This window comes from Cyprinus carpio, chromosome A16 (genome assembly GCF_018340385.1).
Source record: "Cyprinus carpio isolate SPL01 chromosome A16, ASM1834038v1, whole genome shotgun sequence".
Lineage (NCBI taxonomy): Eukaryota > Metazoa > Chordata > Actinopteri > Cypriniformes > Cyprinidae > Cyprinus > Cyprinus carpio.
Window position 1 is genome coordinate 17348873 of NC_056587.1, and position 19415 is coordinate 17368287.

Here is a 19415-nt window from a genome sequence, read left to right on the forward strand (position 1 = left end):
TGCGTCCATTTGTATCCCTCCAGGCATTTGTAGGCTTTTAAAGAGTCTCCAGAATGACGTTAGGAGGGAAAGTTGATGAGGTAGATGTAGATATCAGGATACTGCAGGTCAGGAAATCTATTTGTTCCTTTATTGATAACGTTAAAAGCACCACGGGGGCATAATAGGGATCTGTTATGCTTAATCTATTAAGTTTTGCTATGTACAGGTCTATGTCTTTTGAATTAAAGTACGCAGTGAACTCTGTTTCCTTGAATGCTGGCACCATTTATTTTATATTTGCTCCCCCCTCTCCCCCCCCCCCACAACACGGGTGTAAACAGAATGGTGTCACACGACACCCACAGATCTATATAATATAGTTTCACACACATGAGAAAAAAAACAAAAAAATTTACTAGCCAATGGCAATTCAATTGCCAAGGTGTCCATAGAGGGTTGTGCAAGGACAGTTACCTTTTCCTCCTTTAACCAATGTGTGCTCAGTTTTTGCGGTGTGCTTTGGGTCATTGTCATTGTCAATTTTCCTCAAGACTTTGACGGTATTTTGCCCCATCCATTTTTTCTTCTATCCTGACAAGTGCTTCAGTCCCTCATGCAATGACCACTTTTTGTCATAAATTCCTGCAACTGCTTCAGAGTTGCTGTTGGCCTCTTGGTCACCTCTGACCAGTTTCCTCCTGGCTCTTTCATCTAGTATAGAGCAACATCCTGATCCACAGAGGGTCTGTGTTGTAACAAATACATTCCTCTTCTTAATAATAGAATTCACTGTGCTTCTAGGCATTGATAAAGCCTTTGAATTTTTTTTTTGTATCCATTTCATGACTTGTGCTTGTCCACAATTTTATCCCGGAGATCTTTTGATGGGTGCCCATAGTTGATTGTTTGCTTCAGTTGCACTACCAAGGACTGAAATCTCCAGGAAAGCTCTTTTCATGCTGAGCTGATCAAAATAACCACAGCTGATCACAGTTGAAAGTCAAATGGCTTTGAGTGCCACTGAGAAGGTGATTAGCTACAGCTGATTAATTTTACTAGACATTTTTAGGAGGGGGTCATCCTTTTTCCAACTCAGTGATTCTGTTCGTTTTTTCTCTGACATGTTGTTGTTAATTTTCCATACCCACAGTAAATCACCTTTTCCTCAAAGGAAGTTCAAACACTTCAAAGTAGGAGTGTGCGATATCCCAATTTATTTTTTATTTTTTATAATGGACGATTAAAATGTCTCCACAATCTGCTTTTGAAGAAATATTGTATTAGGTCTATCGTACTTCAACACACAACAGTTGCATTTCTGGTGCCTCCGTCTCAACATACTGTACAACACGACATTTACATCAAATGTTAACTCAGCGGTAGAGTTACACCTACGGGACACTGCACTTATTCATAATCACAAAACTACATTATTTGCATGTGCTTTTAAGCCTTGCCAGTTAAACATTTCATTGGCGTTCTGTTCTGACATGTGCTTTTTCTAAGCACGTACACAAAATTCGCACACTAAAAAGCCTCTCAAACAACGCCTATTAATGGACTGAGTTATCTTTCATGTTTGATTGCGCTAATACTGTCAAAAAACACACAGGGTTTACATATCAACACACTTGGTTATGTCTAAAGAGAAAGTAAACAGTTGAGAGAAAATCTTTCACGCCTGTTTGTTAGATGCGTGCAGCTCTTAAACCGACAGCAGACTAATTGTATTAAACATGCTCCCGCTTTTCATTAAAGGGATAGTTCACCCAAAAATTACAATTCTGATATTTACTCACTCACTCTCAGATCCTAAACCTGTATTAATTAATGGCTGAACACAAAAAAATATATTTTGAAGAACGTGGGTAACCAAACAGTTGCTGGTCCCCATTTAGTTTGAGAGTAGGAAAAAAAATACTATGGAAGTTTTTAATCTTGGCCCACTTTGGCCTAAATGTCTGCCATCCTTTTTTATTTTATATTTTGTTACCTTGTAAGTCTAAAATTATAAAATCAGTACTGCTCTACACTTCCAAAATGAAAAAAAGAAAAACAAAAAAAACAAAAAAACAAAAAAAAATCAATAAAATCATGAAAAAAAAAGAAAAAAAACAATTTGTGATATATTTTCTCCATATTGCCCACTCCTACTTCAAAGCAATTTCATTCTTCATCATGATGCCTAACAAGAAGTGTTTAAATAGACAAATTTAATATGTTCACTGTGAAATTTACCTAAACCATTCTGGCAAAGGCAAACTATCAACCAATTATTAATGCAAAAGGTTTCTACACTGCAAAATACAATGAATTTGCATGGCAAAAGGTGAAAATAGAGGCATAAGGGTGAACTGTCCCGAACACAGGTGCTTGATACACACAAACATATCCTGTCCTGCCTGACCTGATTTGCAGAACCCATTTTTCTACATTTACTTTAAAGGTGCCATATAATGGAAAACTGTATTTCCCTTGGCAAAGTTGAATAATAACAGTTCTATACATGGAATTGACATACCATGAGCCTCAAACACTATTGTTTCCTACTGCTTATGTAAATCTCGTGCATGCAAAAGTCCACTGAAAAATAGGCGAATCAGAACATAACACCGACTGTAACATTACAGTCTGTATCAATAATAGTTACTGACAAGCTACGCAATATCGCGTTCATAAGCGAAGGCGATTCATTTGCGATTATGACGCGATATTGCGCATCTTGTCAGTGAACTACGGCTCTGTGTAGTAAGTGCCGCTCCATTTGAAAGCAGGTGATGGACATTTAGTACTAATCACAGAACCAGCTTTACTGACGAGACACACATGACAATCGCATGCGATTAATCGTGCAGCCCTAATTTGCATATACCCGTCATGTTCTATGCCAGCCGCCAGCCGAACCTGCACAGCCGAATCATCAGAAGTTCTGCAGGTAATATGAAGAAACAAGCGAGTATAATAGTGAAAATGGCAGATCATGGAAACAAAAGTTATGTTACAGGCTGTGCAGGAGATGTGATGTGTAGGGACGGTAGGTATGTCCTCGACTAAGGATTTTTCTGGTCGACTAGTAGTCATTCATTTTAAGCATTAGTCGACTAATCGTTTATTAATAAACCATTTAAATCATTATAATGAGCCTTTAATTGCCTACATAGCCTAAGCACTCAAGCACACGCATAAAGCTTGCCATAGCGAGGCAAGCTTTATGCGTGTAAGGAGACTGCATTAACATTTTAATATTTTGATTAACTAGTGCTTTCTTTGTTCTCTGTTTAAGAGATGAAGTCGGTGACACGGACTCGTCATCTCCACAGTAGTGATGTATGTTTCATACGGATTGCATAGAGAATATTTGTTTAGCATTTGAATTGGTTCATTTGAAAGTAGACATTTCATTCTCTATACATATATTAAAGGTGCCATGTGTAAAAATTGAGGTAAAAATATCCAAAAAATGACCTACACGCATCAATAGAATGAGAAGAAATAAGGGCGATGATGTCATTAAAAAAATGTCAAGTTATAGTGCTGCAGAGATATCAACCTTAACATTAGCATTAGCATTACTAGCCACGGCCACCGCACAGGCTTGTCGTGGAATGTCAGTACCCCAATCCGATAAGAAAAGGAGCCAACCGCAAAAGAAAAGGAGCCGAACCAGAGTAAACATCGGCACTGCTTTCCATCGCTGAAGACAACTGATGGACTTGAAAGAAATGAGGTTAGACTCCGAACTTGCAACATTTCTTTTGGATTGGTAAGTAAGATGCTGTTAGTATTTCGCTAGAAGTTTGTTTTATATGTTTGCGTATTTTTTTCGGGAAGTTATAACATAGAAATGTATCGAAGGCTGTTCGATAAACGTGCTAATGTTAGCGATGGCTAAACGTAGCTGCGTTTGATAATTAGCTAGCTATAACTTACCCACAGATCCGATCCGGTTTTCACCTGTTATCTACCAAAGCCCGTCTCTACCAAGCTGATGCTAAAATGTAACATTACCTAAGAAGCTTGAAATGTCTTCGATGATAATGAACCCGAGAGAGAGAGAGAGAGAGAGAGAGAGAGAGAGAGCACCCCGGCAGCGCGCGTACTCACTCACTATATTCAGAGCGGTCAAGTTTTTGAAAGCGTGTGAAAAGAGTCAATTGCGTGTGTCTCACGGTGAATGCTTGAGAGTTGGCAGCTCTGGTTACGTTGGTTGGCGCTAGCTTGGTCAACATCAGCTGTCTGATGTTGACCAATGATGTTGACAGAATGCTGTCTGTCAAATTAATTTAATTCAAATAATGTGTATATACAACTCAAAATGTAATATGAACAAAACGAATATGAACATATTCACTGGTAAAGGTGAAGGGGAGTAGCTTGAAGATGTCATGTTTCAAAATCACTTGACATCACCCAACGTTCCTCTGGAGGCAAAACGTCCTTTAGGCTTCGGCTATGGCTCTAGGCTTGTTGTGAAGGTAGGGGGGGAGCATAGAGACTATGCCGTTTCTCGTTTGTTACTCTAGAGTAGACCAATTCACTTTATTGAGGCATACTGCCCCCATCTGGTATGGAATGTGGAGTATGACTAGATTTTTTTGCCAAACATTACACATGGCTCCTTTAATAATGTCTGTAAAGTAAAGATATAGGCTACACGGCGTTCACACCACTTAAGTTCACAGACCGAGACGACAGAAAGCGCATCCTGTTTGCTTTCATTATTTCACAAAAGCACGATTCGTTTTTATTGTGAGAGCACACAAATAAACGTAGAGAGTTTACAGATTCAAAATATGTATTACTCTTATCTGTATCACCCATGGTATGACCAGTGGTCTTTTTTCTTTTTCTGCGACTAAGCGACTAATAAAATTTTGGTCGACCAAGCCTCTTCTGGTCGACTAACAATTAGTCGACTATTAGGGGACAGCCATAAGGGATGGGTTGGTGTCTGTATTCAGAAAGGCACAGAAAACAAATAACACGCGTTCTAATAAAATAACACAAGCCACTAAAGGGACATGGTTTCCTGCTTGCTAGCGGAAGCCTGTTACATTACAGTACGTAAGATTTCACTTACCACCTAAATAATGATTTACAGATCCTGAGCACCACTGACAAGCATCTGATCTTGTAAAATGTATGTAAGTACTGCCGCTGTAGTTTACACAGAGCAAGTGCAAATTCGTGAATTCTCGAAAGTGAAAGTAAAAAGCCATCGTGCATTCGAAAGCAGTTTCAATGCCCCGGATATTAATAGTGGCTCCCTGATGCCCGCATTTTATATACAATATATTTACCCAACGATATAACTGAGAGAGACAGTATTGAAATATATATTTTCCCTGTGTTTCCTTCCTGCTGTGTGAGATACTGAAATGAGCCGCACTGTGAAACAGCCAATCAGAGCAGAGCTAAACATTATTATTCATCATGACCCTTCCAAGTAAGGTAAAAACAGACCATTTCATTCTAGGGACAGATCCTAGGGTTGTAAATGGACATGTAAAACCATTTCTGGAGATTTTTTGCCCATATCTAAGCTGCATACCTTCTATGTAGATATCAGAGAACAAGTAATGAAACCAGCTCACTAGTACTAAGCAAAATGCAGAGATTGGACAAAACAACATTGTTTTTAAAACTTATAAAAACAAATCAATAATTTGATGAACACATTATTATTTGTATTTTTTTGTTAAAACAGACAATAAAAAAAACATTTAACTGCAAACTAACTGAAACAATAGCGTGTAAATATGTAAGCACGTAGTGCAGTTACTTTAACATTTCTGTAGTAATGGAAAACACTGCCAGACATTACACAGACAATAATGTAATATTCTATATTATGAATATATTAATATTCATAATGTGAATGAATATAACTTTTATAATTCTTTTTTTGTTGTTGTTTGTTGTATTAGGCCTATCAATCAATGCAACCATTCACTAACAATCAGCAATAAATGCTACAGTATTTATTCATCTTTCTTAACATTAGTTGATAAAAATGTACTTATTGAATATTAGTTCATTGTAGCTCAAACCCATTAAAAAATGAACAGATGCAACTTTTGATTTTAATAATAATAATAATAATACAATTTTGAAATTAACTAAGCGTAATAAATGTTTCAGAAGTATTGTTAAGTTAACTAATGTTAACAAACAGAACCTTATGTAAGCCCAGATGAAAAAAGTGCACTTCCATAATTTACTTAAAGTGGTCTATTTTGATGTGCTAATTTTGCACTTAATATACTAAAAATTATTCTTTAGTACTTCTTAAGAACATCTAAGTATGCTCAACTGTGCTATTTTGAAACACCATGATTATGAATTAAAATGTGCTTTTAACATACTATCTCTGCGTTTTAAAAAAAAATGCAATTAGTTACCACTTGTAGTACATTTTTATCCACTAGTGTATGAAAGATGTTTTCAAGTGAACTACAAGTGGTAACTAAATACATAAGAACTAAAGAATAATTTTTAGTACATTATGTACAAAATAAGTTCGTGAAAATAGAGCACTTTAAGTAGCGTTACATTATGATAGTGTACTTATATCACCTGGGAAGTATTACCACGTAAGATTTATGTAATTATTCATATCAAGAGAGTCTGTATTCTGGGTAACGTTAGCCTAACATTTTCACAATCCAATACAAAGATGAAAATAACGTGACATTTAGATCGAAAACCTACTTTGTATCAATAACAACAAAATAAATATTAGTAACCATAATAATAATAATATATAAACGATGTCGTGCAGTGATCGTTTAGTTTTTGTCAAAAGTAAAATAAATAAATAATTTAAAAATAAAATTAATCTACATTTGTCATAAACGAGAAAAACTGCGGTCACAGCTGGATATAATGACACACTATGACCGCTGAGGCTGACGCTGTAGATGTCATTATAGCGTCTCTAAAACGCAAAAAAGCCGTTTCCCCACAAACATGGGGTTTTGTTTTAGTCCCCAACTTGAGAGGAAGCGCCCGCCGTCACAGCGCCAGTAGGGTTAGCTACAGCAGGCTAACACAACTGGGGCTCCCCACACACTCACTAACCCTCCGAAAGCTGGGGAGACTACACTTCTGCAAAGGCCACATGAGGACAAAAGATCTTGAAATGAGACTTTAGAACTTACCTGATGAAACGCGGACAGTTTGGTGGACTATTCACTCAGATATTCCGTAACTCGTGTCTATTTATATGACTCCGTCCGTCGCCTGTCCTGTCGGAGTTGAAAGCGCCCAGCATGCGATGCACAGGAAGTGATGCGCGCTCACGCTGGTATGCTGTGCTGTAGTGAGCAAATGTGAGCGCACATTAGGGCACTTATCTTTTTTGCGTAGACTCAGAGGATACTGGGGGTGCAGTAAAACACGTTTAATTTCACCATCTGTAAAACTGTTTCTAAGTGCTATGTGTCGTCTGCTTCAGATGAAGTTTACTACTCATCCATAAAAATTACAAATGAAAGCAATATATAGCATTACTTCAACCGAGTTCACTTGATTCTGCAACACTAATTGAGAAAAAAAAAATTTACTTGTTTGAAATAATTAATTTGACATTCCTCCTCGTGACTCCATCCAAAACAAACTAAAAATAAAATAGAAAATGATCATTTAACAACCATTAACACAACCACAAATCAAATGACAAGCCATGTATGAAAGATTAAACTGCTTTATTACCTAAAATTGAGTTTATCCTGTATTTTTAAAATTTCTTTTTTTAACCAAACAGAATCTTCAAACTTCTGTTGTCACCTCAGGATAACTGGTGGACACATATTTGTAAACATATTAGTCAATAACAAAATTACATCAGCAAATTAAAACAGTGGACTCCATCTGAGCCATAGATAATCATTAATCTATAATCATTTCAACACCATTCCAAAATAAGGTGCAAACAAAGTTACTGCCACAGTCAAAGTCCAAACACACATTTAAGTTAGATATAAAGTGCAGGTAAGATCATAATCCAACCCAGTCTATAATCACTGGTAACTGATAAACTTCTGCCAGCTGATGAAAACGAAGTATCCATAAATAAAGTTGTGCAACAGGACTGAGCCTATAAAGGACAATCATTCCAGATAACTGGGTGATAATTATTTTAAAGATTGCATGATCTACACCTAAAGGTCACTTGAGGCTATATCAGAAATGACATTAAAAAGCAGAGTTTTGCAGTTAGAGGCATAGGCAATACAAGCGATAGATAATCTTTCTCAGCTCTGTCCTAAAACTGTCCAGATCTGTTGAACCTGTTATTGTTCTGACAAACCTGAATGTACAAGAGAATGGTGGCTTTATTAGCCTACATTTGATTAACACAAGATAAATGACTGTGGACACCCATAAGTGAACTGCATTGCACAAAAGTACAAAAAACATGAGGCACGGATTAGTAATATTTTCTTTCTTGCTTTCTCGTGATCACTACTTAATTATCTCGTGATCTCAATGTAACAGAAGTTGTTTTCTCTAAGTTACACAACTGCGCCAAAAGGAACAGTATATGGGTGTTACTGTATATCCACTTTACTGTCCGAATTTGTGCAGTATTGTTCATTACTGACATCAAACTAACTCATAAATGTTTGAATCAATATGATTATTTTGTGTATGTGCTGTAGATGCATGACTCATCATCACAGTTTTTCACCACTTTCCGTGTGATAAACTAACTGCTTATTCAAACCAAGGTTGACGTTACTGTAGTATTCTGTTTGCACTGTGTTGCATCTCTGAAGTACCTACATTATTTTTAGTTAAAAGTGGGGATGTTTTTTTGTTTTGTTTTGTTTTTTTCTAGGACGCGCTTCATATTTGTAATGTGCATCTTTGTCCTTATTTTTAATCTTTATTGTTAATTATTAAGGCCTGGTTTCACAGAAAACAAGGGCATTGACAATTTTATGATCAATCAGTGCAAGTTTCTTTCAGATGAAACAGCTCAGACTTAGATTTTAGGCTCAAGCCTGTTCTGTGAAATGGAGGCCTATATGTATACTAGGTTATATTTATAATAAATGTAATATATATAATTAAAAATGTGTATAAGCTAATTTAATTAAGTGATGTTATAGCCTACAAAGTGTTGTAATCTTTTGTATTTTCTACATTACTTTGTAGGAAACCACACATATTCACACTCACACAAAAATACTCTTCTCAAGCAGCATCCAAAGCGCATATGATATCACAGTATATCCTACATGACTAAAAAACACGAACAAATTGTATATAATGTTAATTCAAACGAATAAGGAAAATAAAGTGAGTTGGATCCAAGCAGCTCTAAAAGATTTTGGTTCTCTGTAACAGTAGGCTCACGACGCATTGTGTTTAAAAATCAAACAATCATTGTTAAATAAAAACAACAACAAAAACCAACAAAAAAACGAGAAAACAAGAAAGAAAAATAATCATAATAATCCATGGCCTCTTAGGACTTCCGCAATATTGAGAGCGTCTTTGCACATTTTATTTATTACCAGACTCCATCTTGTGATGAAAGTCAGTAATACAAATGGAGACTGAAATGCTTGTGAAGCAAAACAAGGCAAGTGAAAGTCACCATTAAAGAGGTTTGTTTTGAAATTAATGTTAGATTGCATTCTCAGAACGTTTCTCAGAAACAACAGGTGTTTTATGTTTAAATGCAGTGCTGGGAATTAGCTAATTATATGTAATCCTTTTTTTTGTATAAATTATTAAATATGACAATCATATTTAGAATTATTACAACTACTTAATATTTACAAAATGGCACTAAATTATTTGCAATTCATTGATCCTTCCTAAGTCCTTTGTAATCTTTAATATTTACCTTTCTAAAAAAAAGGCATATTGCTTATTACTATTTCATATAATATGCACAAAAACCACATTTTTGTAAAACAAAACACACACACTCCACAATATATATGTCTATAAAAACACAAAAACAAAAAAATAACAAAAAACATAAAAAACAAATCAAATATTTAATGTTTTATGAAGGGTTTTGATTTTATTTTTAAACTTAACATTAAGATTTAATTATCTTTTTATCAATATACAAACTCAGAACTTTTTTTAAACTCTCAGAAATAAAGGTACACCAGCCGTCACTGGGGCGGTACCTTTTCAAAAGGTACATATTTTGTCCATTTTGGAACAGAAAGGACGATACAGTAATTTCTTGTCAAAGAATGGGTCATTCTGCCCTCAACAAATCACTTCAAACGATAGTGAAACATGATTCTGGTCAGCGCAATACATGTGGAAATCCAGAAACTGTAGAGCATGTAATAATCAATTGTATGGCATATGAAAGGGAAATAATTACATTTTTTAAAAAAAACTTAATTTCTGATGGCATTAACTCTTTAACTTTGCAGAATATACTAAACAGTTCTTACAAAGGATATGAAGCTCTTGAAACACACAGAAAGCTTTATCTGCCAAAATACATGAGGGTTGTTATCAAAAACATCTTTATTTAGAGTCATTATGGAAAACCTTTTAATGGTTTTCTTTGAGGAGACACTGAACAGAATACATTAAATGCTCACTAGGATGAACAAGTTTGATAATCCATTCATACTTTATATAATGTGAATCTGAAACAATCCTGTGAAATCAAAGTCCCAGTACAATCCTGAAGATTTAAATCAAGGCTCAAGTGTTATGTCCTCAATGTTTCACTGTACGTACAAATAAAGGCTGAAACAAACGGGGTAAATGCTAATGCCGATATCTAGTCGAGGCGTATTCTACTTGTAGAACTCGTGTTCCTGCTCGTCTTTCTTGATAACCGTCTTGTAAGCCTTCTCAAAGTCCTTAGCCAGCACAATGTAACGGTTTTCACGCACAGCCAGCATACCAGCCTGCAGACACAAAAAAACTGAGTTAATCTTTACAGGAAACATATGCTTGAAGAAATTCAGAAATTCAGATCACAAATAAAAACAAATGAGGCTATTTTTGTTCTCTTCTAACTCACCTCCTGGCAAATGGAGTTGATATCTGCACCAGAGATCTTGTCAGGCCTGGCAACATCTGTATTTTGGTTAAGGACAATTGTAAAACATTTATTTGGTCTTTTAAATCAAGAGATACACTAGCATTCAAATTCAGAGTCTGCTCATTTTTAAAATGTTTCTGAAAGTCTCTTATGCTGCTCAAGGATACATTTATTTAATTGAAAATACAGTAATAATGTGAAAAAAAATGTCATTTATTCTTGTAATGGTAATGCTGTATCATTTCTGACTTGCTGATTTGTGCTCAAGAAACTTTTCTTAAATGTCATCAAAACAGTTCATATTTTTGTGGAAATCGTGAAACCTTTTCAGGATTTATTTATAATAGAAATTCACTGTTATTTTTGATTAATTTAATGCATCCTTGCTGAACAAAAATACTAATAATATATTTACCGGCCCCGAACATTTGAATGAGAATGTATTTTGTAAAATATTTTTTTCTATTTAATTTTTTTGTGGCACTGTTTGTTCCTATATGATCAATGCCTTGCATTTTCCTCATTTTTAAGTGACTTTAAACATATTAAATATTCTAAATGATTAAATGTAATCATAATGAGAAAAACTTCATGTAGGGTCAGGATACAGTCCTCCAGGTCAACCTCCTCTGAGAGGTTCATCTTGCTGGTGATGGTGGAGAACACCAGGCGTTTCTGTCGCCGGTCAGGAAGAGGGAACTCAATCTTACGGTCCAGTCTACCTGGGCGCAGCAGAGCTGGATCCAGTGTATCAGCCCTGTTGGTGGCCATGATAACCTGTCATTGAAAAAAAAGACAAACAACATCAACAATAGCTGAAGCCGTATTAAAGAAGAACTGAAGGAGAAGTGCAACATAACAGCACACAGTCAAAGAAAATAAAACCAAAATGTTTTTTCTAACCTTCACATTCACATTCTGGTCAAACCCATCCATCTGATTGAGGAGCTCAAGCAGGATTCTCTGCACTTCTCTATCAGCTACAAGCATAGAAAACAGAAAAATAATGAACAAACAAAACCAAGGAAAGATTTGCAACAAAAAGTGGGACTAGCAGACTTGGAATATAATGCACAAGTTGTAAAGACAACAGTTTTCCTAAATGTCTCCTTCAGGACGACTGAATGATGACAATGTACTTTTTTTGTGCGAAATGTAATCTACTTTTCAAAAGTTTGGGTTCAGTAAGATTTAATGTTTTTGTAAGAAGTCTAATACGCTCACAAGGCTTCATTTATTTGATAAAAATACAGTGAAAACAATAAATTGTGAAATATTATTGTAGTTCAAAAGTTTTTTTATTTTTATTTTAACATTTACTTCTGGGATGGCAAAGATGATTTTTCAGCATCATTACTCCAGTCTTCAGTGTCACAAGCCCCCTCAGAAATCATTCTAATATGCTGATTTGGTGTTTATGAAATATTTCTTACTATTATCAATGTTGAAAACAGTTGTGCCGCTTAATATTTTTGTGAAATCCATTTTCCTTTTAGCCTTCTTTGATGAATGGAAAGTTTAACAGAACAGAATTGATTTAAAAGTTTTTGGGGGTTTTTCAACATTAAAAATGTCCCTTTTGATCAATTTAATGTGTAGCTAAACAGAAGTATTCATTTATTGAAAAAATATTTTACTGATGCCAACACACACACACACACACACACACACACACATATATATATATATATATATATATATATATATATATATATATGAAAAATAAATAAATACACACATATATATATATATACATATATGTAGTTATAAAACCTGAAAGGGATGCATACCTCCAGTCTGTGCATCGAAGCGCTTTGTAGCAATCGCATCAATCTCATCGATAAAGATAATGGCTGGGGCATTCTCTTTGGCCAGTCGAAAGACGTCACGCACCATACGTGGACCCTCTCCGAGATACTTCTGCACAAACTCAGATCCCACCACACGAATAAAGGCCGCTGCAGAACATCAAAACACTATTATAAAAGTTGTAATATAACCATGTGCTTCTGATCTAGTTATTTATTTCCATCTGTGTTCAGGAATGAACCTCAAAGCTCAATAATAAAGCAAATTAGGGTATAATGACTGAAAGAGCTCCAACCACACTTTAGCCTACCTGTGGTATGGTGAGCCACAGCTTTTGCCAACATAGTCTTTCCACAGCCAGGTGGGCCATACATGAGCACTCCTCTGGGTGGGTCAATACCAATCTGAAAACAGAAGTAGAATGTGAGTGGACAGCCAAGACTACTACACACCACAGGTACTTGCATGCACATACTCACCTGTTTATAGAGCTCAAAATGTGTGAGGGGGAGCTCCACAGCCTCCCTCACTTCCTGCTTCTGGATGTCCATTCCTCCGATGTCTGCGTACATCACATCTGGCTTCTGATCTAGTGTCAAATAGAGAGGAAATGCATTAAAAGGGACCACAACAAAGTCCCCGCAAGAGTTTTTCAGAAATGAGGTGCGATCTAGATCTGCAAACAAGGAGCTGATTGAGAATACCTGAAGTAAGCATCATGATGCTGCTGTCAGCCTCTGGAGGCAGAACGTCCACCAGAGCATTGCTGTGCTTGTGCAGAGCAACGGAGGCATTGGGCTTCAGCAGCTCTCTGTCGATTGTGCTCAGAATCCGAACATAGTAATTTGAGCCTAAAGGAATCAAAAAAATAATAATTGCACAGCATTACTGACAAAGCTAAATCATGTAGCTTTAACTAACAAATATTCACAAATATCACACAATTTCAAAGGCACATTTAAGCATTTGCCATGATTCTATCCAAAACAACTTAAGAGTACATTTTAAATATTTGAAGTCAACCGTTTTGAAAAACTAGAAATTAGATCCTGTAACTGATACGACCCAGGGTTTCTTCAAGTAAATCTTAGACTTTTTAACACCAAGTAAAGAAAATAAGAAATTAAGTGATTGGTAAACAAGGTGTCAAAATAGTCTCTAAATGCAAGTCTTGTATATAATGCTTCAAAAGTAAAAACAAAAATTCCAATACATTTCAATTACTTTTTAATTTATTTTGCAAACAATAGACAATGGCTTGAACAGCTCTGCTACTTAAATCAAGATACATTTATACTTGAAGCCAAATGACAAAGAAGTCTTGTTTCTGAGAATCAGAAAAAAAAAAATCTGAAAAATCAACTTAAAGGGAAAAAAGTTATCATACCTCATTGACATATTTGTTCTTGTTTTAAGCATGAACTCACTTAATTTTATCTATATCTCATTTTGCCTTGAGCTTGGATATTTGTATTGGAAAACAAGACAAAAATTCTGAGGAAGATTTTAATTTTGGCAGCGCATGCAACATTTAATGCCATAACTTCATAAATTTAAGACTTTCTGCTCATAAGAGAAAAGGCGAATTAAGACTTTAAGACTGGCAGAAACACTGTATACCAAACAATCCTCTTACCTGTGGTGGAGCCCACAATGGCAGTATTCTGGTCGACCGCTTCCAGGAACTGCCCAATAACCAGAGGGATGCTCTGTATCCTCTTCACCTCCTCTTGGGCATGAAGGAACTCCTTTTTCAGATTCTTCTGTTCATCTTTAATGTATTCCTCCTGCACCTCCAGAAACTCCAGCTCCTGCTGCAACTTCTGCAGTGTGGAAGTGATTACGTGTCATCAAGTACGGTAGAGTCAATTTTCAGTGGTTATTATTGTGATAGGCAAGTAGCATGCCAATCACACACACACATATATATTATAAAAAATAAAAAATACAAATACAAACCTTATATCTGCTGTAAAGATCCTCCAGATCTTCTGGTTCAGGAGCCAAGAAAGACAAGCCGGTCTGAGGCCTTGAATTCAGCAGCAGGGCCGGCACATCATCCTGTATGATCACCCGTTTACAATAGTTTCAATAAATAAATTATCACACAGAATTGACATAATATAGCACATCATAATTAAGCCATTTTCAAACAGTTATCATTACTGTAAAAAAAAAACTGATATTTTATACATATTCTTATTTTAATGTACATACACTTACCGTTCTGTTAAGGGTTATACAAAGCTTCTAAATAATTGTTATTATAAAATGTTACTAAGTTATACGTACTTAATAGCTGATAAACCGCTATGCTACATGCTAGGCATGCTAGCTCGACTGATTAATGTTCCGTGTGAACGTGGAAAACTTTGTTCACAATAATCATATACAATTGAAATGTGATCGAAAGTAAAGTTTTAAACTCTACATGTTCGCAGTGACCGCTACTCTTCTGTTATTTTGGCGAGCACACATGCTAACGCTAGCCGCTGTCAGAGAATGGCATGACTGAGCATTTGCAGCGAGCTGAATGAATCGGCATCTTTTCACTGTTTATTGTAAGCTTTAGACTTGCGTTCTTGCCGTATATATGGTTTGCGTATGTAGACTAGAACTTTTTAAAGATGATAACGGCGTGTACGCCACCCCTCTCTTTGTAAAATACGTAAAATCACAACATAACATCTCACCTGAGGTTTCTCCACCAGCACTCCGCCGTCCTCCATGTTTGCGTGCAGCAAAACTGACGTCACGTCTCAGTGAAGCTGAAATATGCACCGGGTCCTAAAGGCCACCTTTTTTCATATCCTTTCATTGCAGGGTTCCCTGTACGCTATACCAAATAAATTGTGCCTACGTGTGAATTATGTTAAATATAATATTGAATTAATATTATTTGTTTTGATCCACATACATAAACTACCGTTTTAACTACTGTTTGTTGCATTAAATTGAACAAAAGATTTTATATTGTTACAAAAGTTGTCTATAATAAATGTTTTTCTTTTTAACTTTCTATTAATTAAAGAAAAAAATATATATATATTGGGCGCCAAATTAGCATGTTAGTGTGATTTAATCATCTGGAGTAATGGCTGCTGAATTATTATTATTATTATTATTATTATTATTATTATTATTATAATTTTTGCTATTACAGGATTAAATTGCATTTTTTATGTATACACATTTATTTTACATAACAGGTCTAATATTATTTCACAGTAGTATTGCTTTTACTGTATTCTCAATTTTGGTGAGCATGAGAGATGTCTTTCAAAAACATTTCAAATCTTACCGATCCCAAACCTTTGAACTGTACCAAGTTTGTTATACTTCCAGTGACCGTTTTTTAAAAGTCCCTCATGAAGACCAACTGTGTGACAACTGGAAATTGGGTACCAAAACTTTTGTGTGCAATGAGTAATATTTTCTCCTGAATGAAAAGACACAAAATATATTCATTTAAGGAGCAGTTGTTTTTGATTGTTTTTATTGCATTTATTGATAAATCACCATTCAGATATTATTAGTACTTGTAGTCTTTTATACAAACAACATCTGAACAAAGATGAAGCATTTTCATCTATTTCAATGGATTTATTTAAATGTTTATTATATAAAAATGGCATGTTTTCATGTTACAGTTGTGTGGGGGTAACTTGGGAACACATACTGCTACTCAATGACCGTTCAATTCCTCACTAATATCCTCTTAATAAATAAATGTAAACATAACTTGAAAATAATTCATGTGTCATATTCAATCTACTGCCTTTTGATAAAGAATATTATTTAAATTAAACAAGGTTATAGTTTATCCAGTGGCAATATGCAATTTTTGATGCACAAAGGACTGCTTCTTTGATGCACAAAGAATAATTTGATGCATGAATAAGGAACATTTACTTGATGCACAAAGAGATTTTTTTGAGGAACAATTTTTTATTTATATATATATAATTTTTTTCATCATCATGTCTTCTTTGTATGTGGATGCTCTATAAATTCAAAGGCAGGGTCTGAGGTGTAAAACGGGTTCAAGCAGTGTGTCTAGCTTCTTTTCAAAACTTCTGACCAAAGAGGAGAAATCCTTTTGGTGGCAGAGCCCTCTTCATCTTGAAATCCTCATTGTCAAACGTACCCTGAAAAGATGTGAGATTCCTTGCCTCAACAACACTTCATCTTTTGTGTGGGCCAGCAAGTGGCTTAACAGGAACACAGGTTGGTTCCAGAACAGTCATTTTTGTGGACACAGCAACGGGGTGTTCATGCAGAGACGTACGTTTGTCCACCCTCGCTGGTCGACTTGCAAAACTGGGCAGCCAAGGTAGGGAGAGGTGAGCGGTAGTTTTCCGATCAGACTCACATAAATGTTCAATGACGTTTCTCTTTGTCATGCTCATTGAACGGTTAGTAGGTCTGGATCCTCGACGCCCCAGAGGTCTTTCACCTGAAACTGATGTCTTCTCTTCAGCTTCTGGCAAGAAGAAATGTCCAGCTGACTTGTTCTGTCCAACTAGAGGCTTCACAGGAACACGGGTTGGTTCCAGAACAGTCATTTTTGTGGACACAGCCATGTGGTGTTCATGCAGTGTCATACGTTTGTCCACCCTCGCTGGTCGACTTGCAAAACTGGTAAGTGGGGGTAAGGAGAGGTGAGCGGTAGTTTTCCAATCAGACTCACATAAAGCGTCATTGACGCTTCTCTTTGTCATGCTCATTGAATGGTTAGTAGGTCTGGACCCTCGACGCCCCAGAGGTCTTTCACCTGAAACTGATGTCTTCTCTTCAGCTTCTGGCAAGAAGAAATGTCCAGCTGACTTGTTCTGTCCAACTAGAGGTTTCACAGGGAAATGGGTTTGTTCTAGAACAGGCATGTTCGTGGACAGAGCAACAGGGCATTCATGCAGAGATGTTTGTTTGTCCACCCTCACTAACTGACTTGCAAGTCTAGGCAGTGGGGGTAAGGAAAGGTGAGCATTAGCTTTCAGATCAGACTTGCATGAAGATTCTGTGACATTTTTCTCTGCCACATCCATTAAATAGGTAGGAGGTCTTGGCCCGTGACGTCCTGGAGGATTTTCACCTGAAGCTGGCTTCTTTTGTCCAGTCTCAGGCAAAAAGGGAGGTCTGCCAAAAATCTGTTTGCCTAGGCATAGCATAGATTGACTATGGAGAGTATTTCTGTCTCTGCACCACATGTTGAAATGCTGGAGTAAAGATTATCTCAACAACAGCAACAAAACTGGCTTGAATGAGCGATAAGCAAGCAGCAATCACAACAGTCAGATGCCAAATGAGGCTCTTTTCAGCAAGATTCTTTGTAATGTGTAAGGGCTATTATGATGTCATAATAGAATGTAGGTCCGTTAAGCTGAGTTCATTCTATTAGTGTTATATCTACTGAGGATTTTTTTTTTTAAATCATGCGATGCACACAATCTAGTACACATTATTTAAATTTTTGTTACGTTAACCGTTCATGTTAACCCTGTAAAGAAAATTAAAGTAGAACAAAACGTTGCCGTGGCGGTTTGCAAAAATTACGAGGTTCGTCATACACAAAAAATGTAGCTCAGACAAAGTATTAAACAGGAAGTGTAATTCACATAAAATATATATTTTACTTTGAATCTTTGAATCTGCAGTGTAAAACTAAAATAAAAAATGAAGAGTAGAGATTTTAATAGGCTTATTATAATTCATCTGTAATTGTGATTCACCTCATAAATGCACTTTCAGCCCCTAATGATTCCTGATATTTTATACATAAAATGCTCAGGTCGCTCAAAATCTGTACTTTCTTCTGGAAACAAAATGTGCATTTTTCAACAACAACAACAACAACAACAAAATCCTGTCCATTCTTCTAAATATAAGTTAACGAGTTAGACTGTCAATCTCCAAAAAAAATAAATAAATAAATAAATCATAATCCACATCACTCGCAGGCGGTATCCAAAGCCTTTCGAAGTAATGATATATTTTTTTCAGATGAAATTTCAGTAGCCTACCTAAAACTATTATCTTCTTTCTTGCTCTTTCTCCGGCGTTCATAATGATGATGTTCGATTCGTGAATGAGTCATTCGTTGACATGTCGAATCTTTTCCTGAATCAGTTCGTTTTCGAATCGGACTAACCTGGTTCTCGATTCACACTTGAATCGATTTGTTTCTCACACTATTAATATGACATTAAACCCTAAAATTACTCATCATCACTCAAGCTACACTTAACGTCACATTTTCCCCCCTATGAGATTAAAAATCATTTTATTTATAACAATGTAAAATGTGTGTGTGAGAGAGAGAGAGCGAGAGAGAGAGAGAGAGAGAGAGAGAGAGAGAGAGAGAGAGAGAGAGAGAGAGATTCAGGGTCATGATTATTAATATTAACGTGCTGACATTACTCCCAGTTTCGAGAATAATCTGTTCTCGAATAATCCGACCCTCATGTAACGAATATTTGGGATAAGACGCGCCTTGCACCACGCGTCACGGTCAGCATTATACAATCTTGCGCATCCGAGATAGCGTGAATGAAGGCGTAGGTCGATAAACCATCTGTTTACGTTGCCA

The 19415-nt window shown here is 36.0% G+C and overlaps 3 protein-coding genes across 3 annotated transcripts in view; all 3 read right to left on the reverse strand.

Annotated features, from left to right (window-relative positions):
- The window catches only part of LOC109104885 (beta-1,4-galactosyltransferase 3-like), a 34970-nt gene extending 27672 nt beyond the window's left edge, over nucleotides 1–7298 (reverse strand). The window contains exon 1 of the mRNA XM_042773011.1: nucleotides 7143–7298. The gene's annotated coding sequence lies outside the window, so the exon portion shown is untranslated. The remainder of the gene's footprint in view (nucleotides 1–7142) is intronic.
- A 3175-nt stretch (nucleotides 7299–10473) lies between these two features.
- On the reverse strand, nucleotides 10474–15657 carry LOC109105335 (26S proteasome regulatory subunit 6B). Its single transcript, XM_042773013.1, has 11 exons — nucleotides 15523–15657; nucleotides 14789–14890; nucleotides 14466–14652; nucleotides 13534–13680; nucleotides 13309–13418; nucleotides 13140–13233; nucleotides 12811–12978; nucleotides 11924–12000; nucleotides 11629–11797; nucleotides 11000–11055; nucleotides 10474–10883 (listed from the first exon to the last, which is right to left on the reverse strand). The coding sequence occupies exons 1-11, from the start codon at nucleotides 15556–15558 to the stop codon at nucleotides 10770–10772; spliced, it is 1260 nt and encodes a 419-aa protein (XP_042628947.1). The 5' UTR covers nucleotides 15559–15657; the 3' UTR covers nucleotides 10474–10769.
- An 809-nt stretch (nucleotides 15658–16466) lies between these two features.
- Nucleotides 16467–18586, reverse strand: LOC122148029. Its single transcript, XM_042773014.1, has one exon. The coding sequence runs from the start codon at nucleotides 18034–18036 to the stop codon at nucleotides 17014–17016; it is 1023 nt and encodes a 340-aa protein (XP_042628948.1). The 5' UTR covers nucleotides 18037–18586; the 3' UTR covers nucleotides 16467–17013.
- Between the last annotated feature and the right edge of the window lie 829 nt (nucleotides 18587–19415).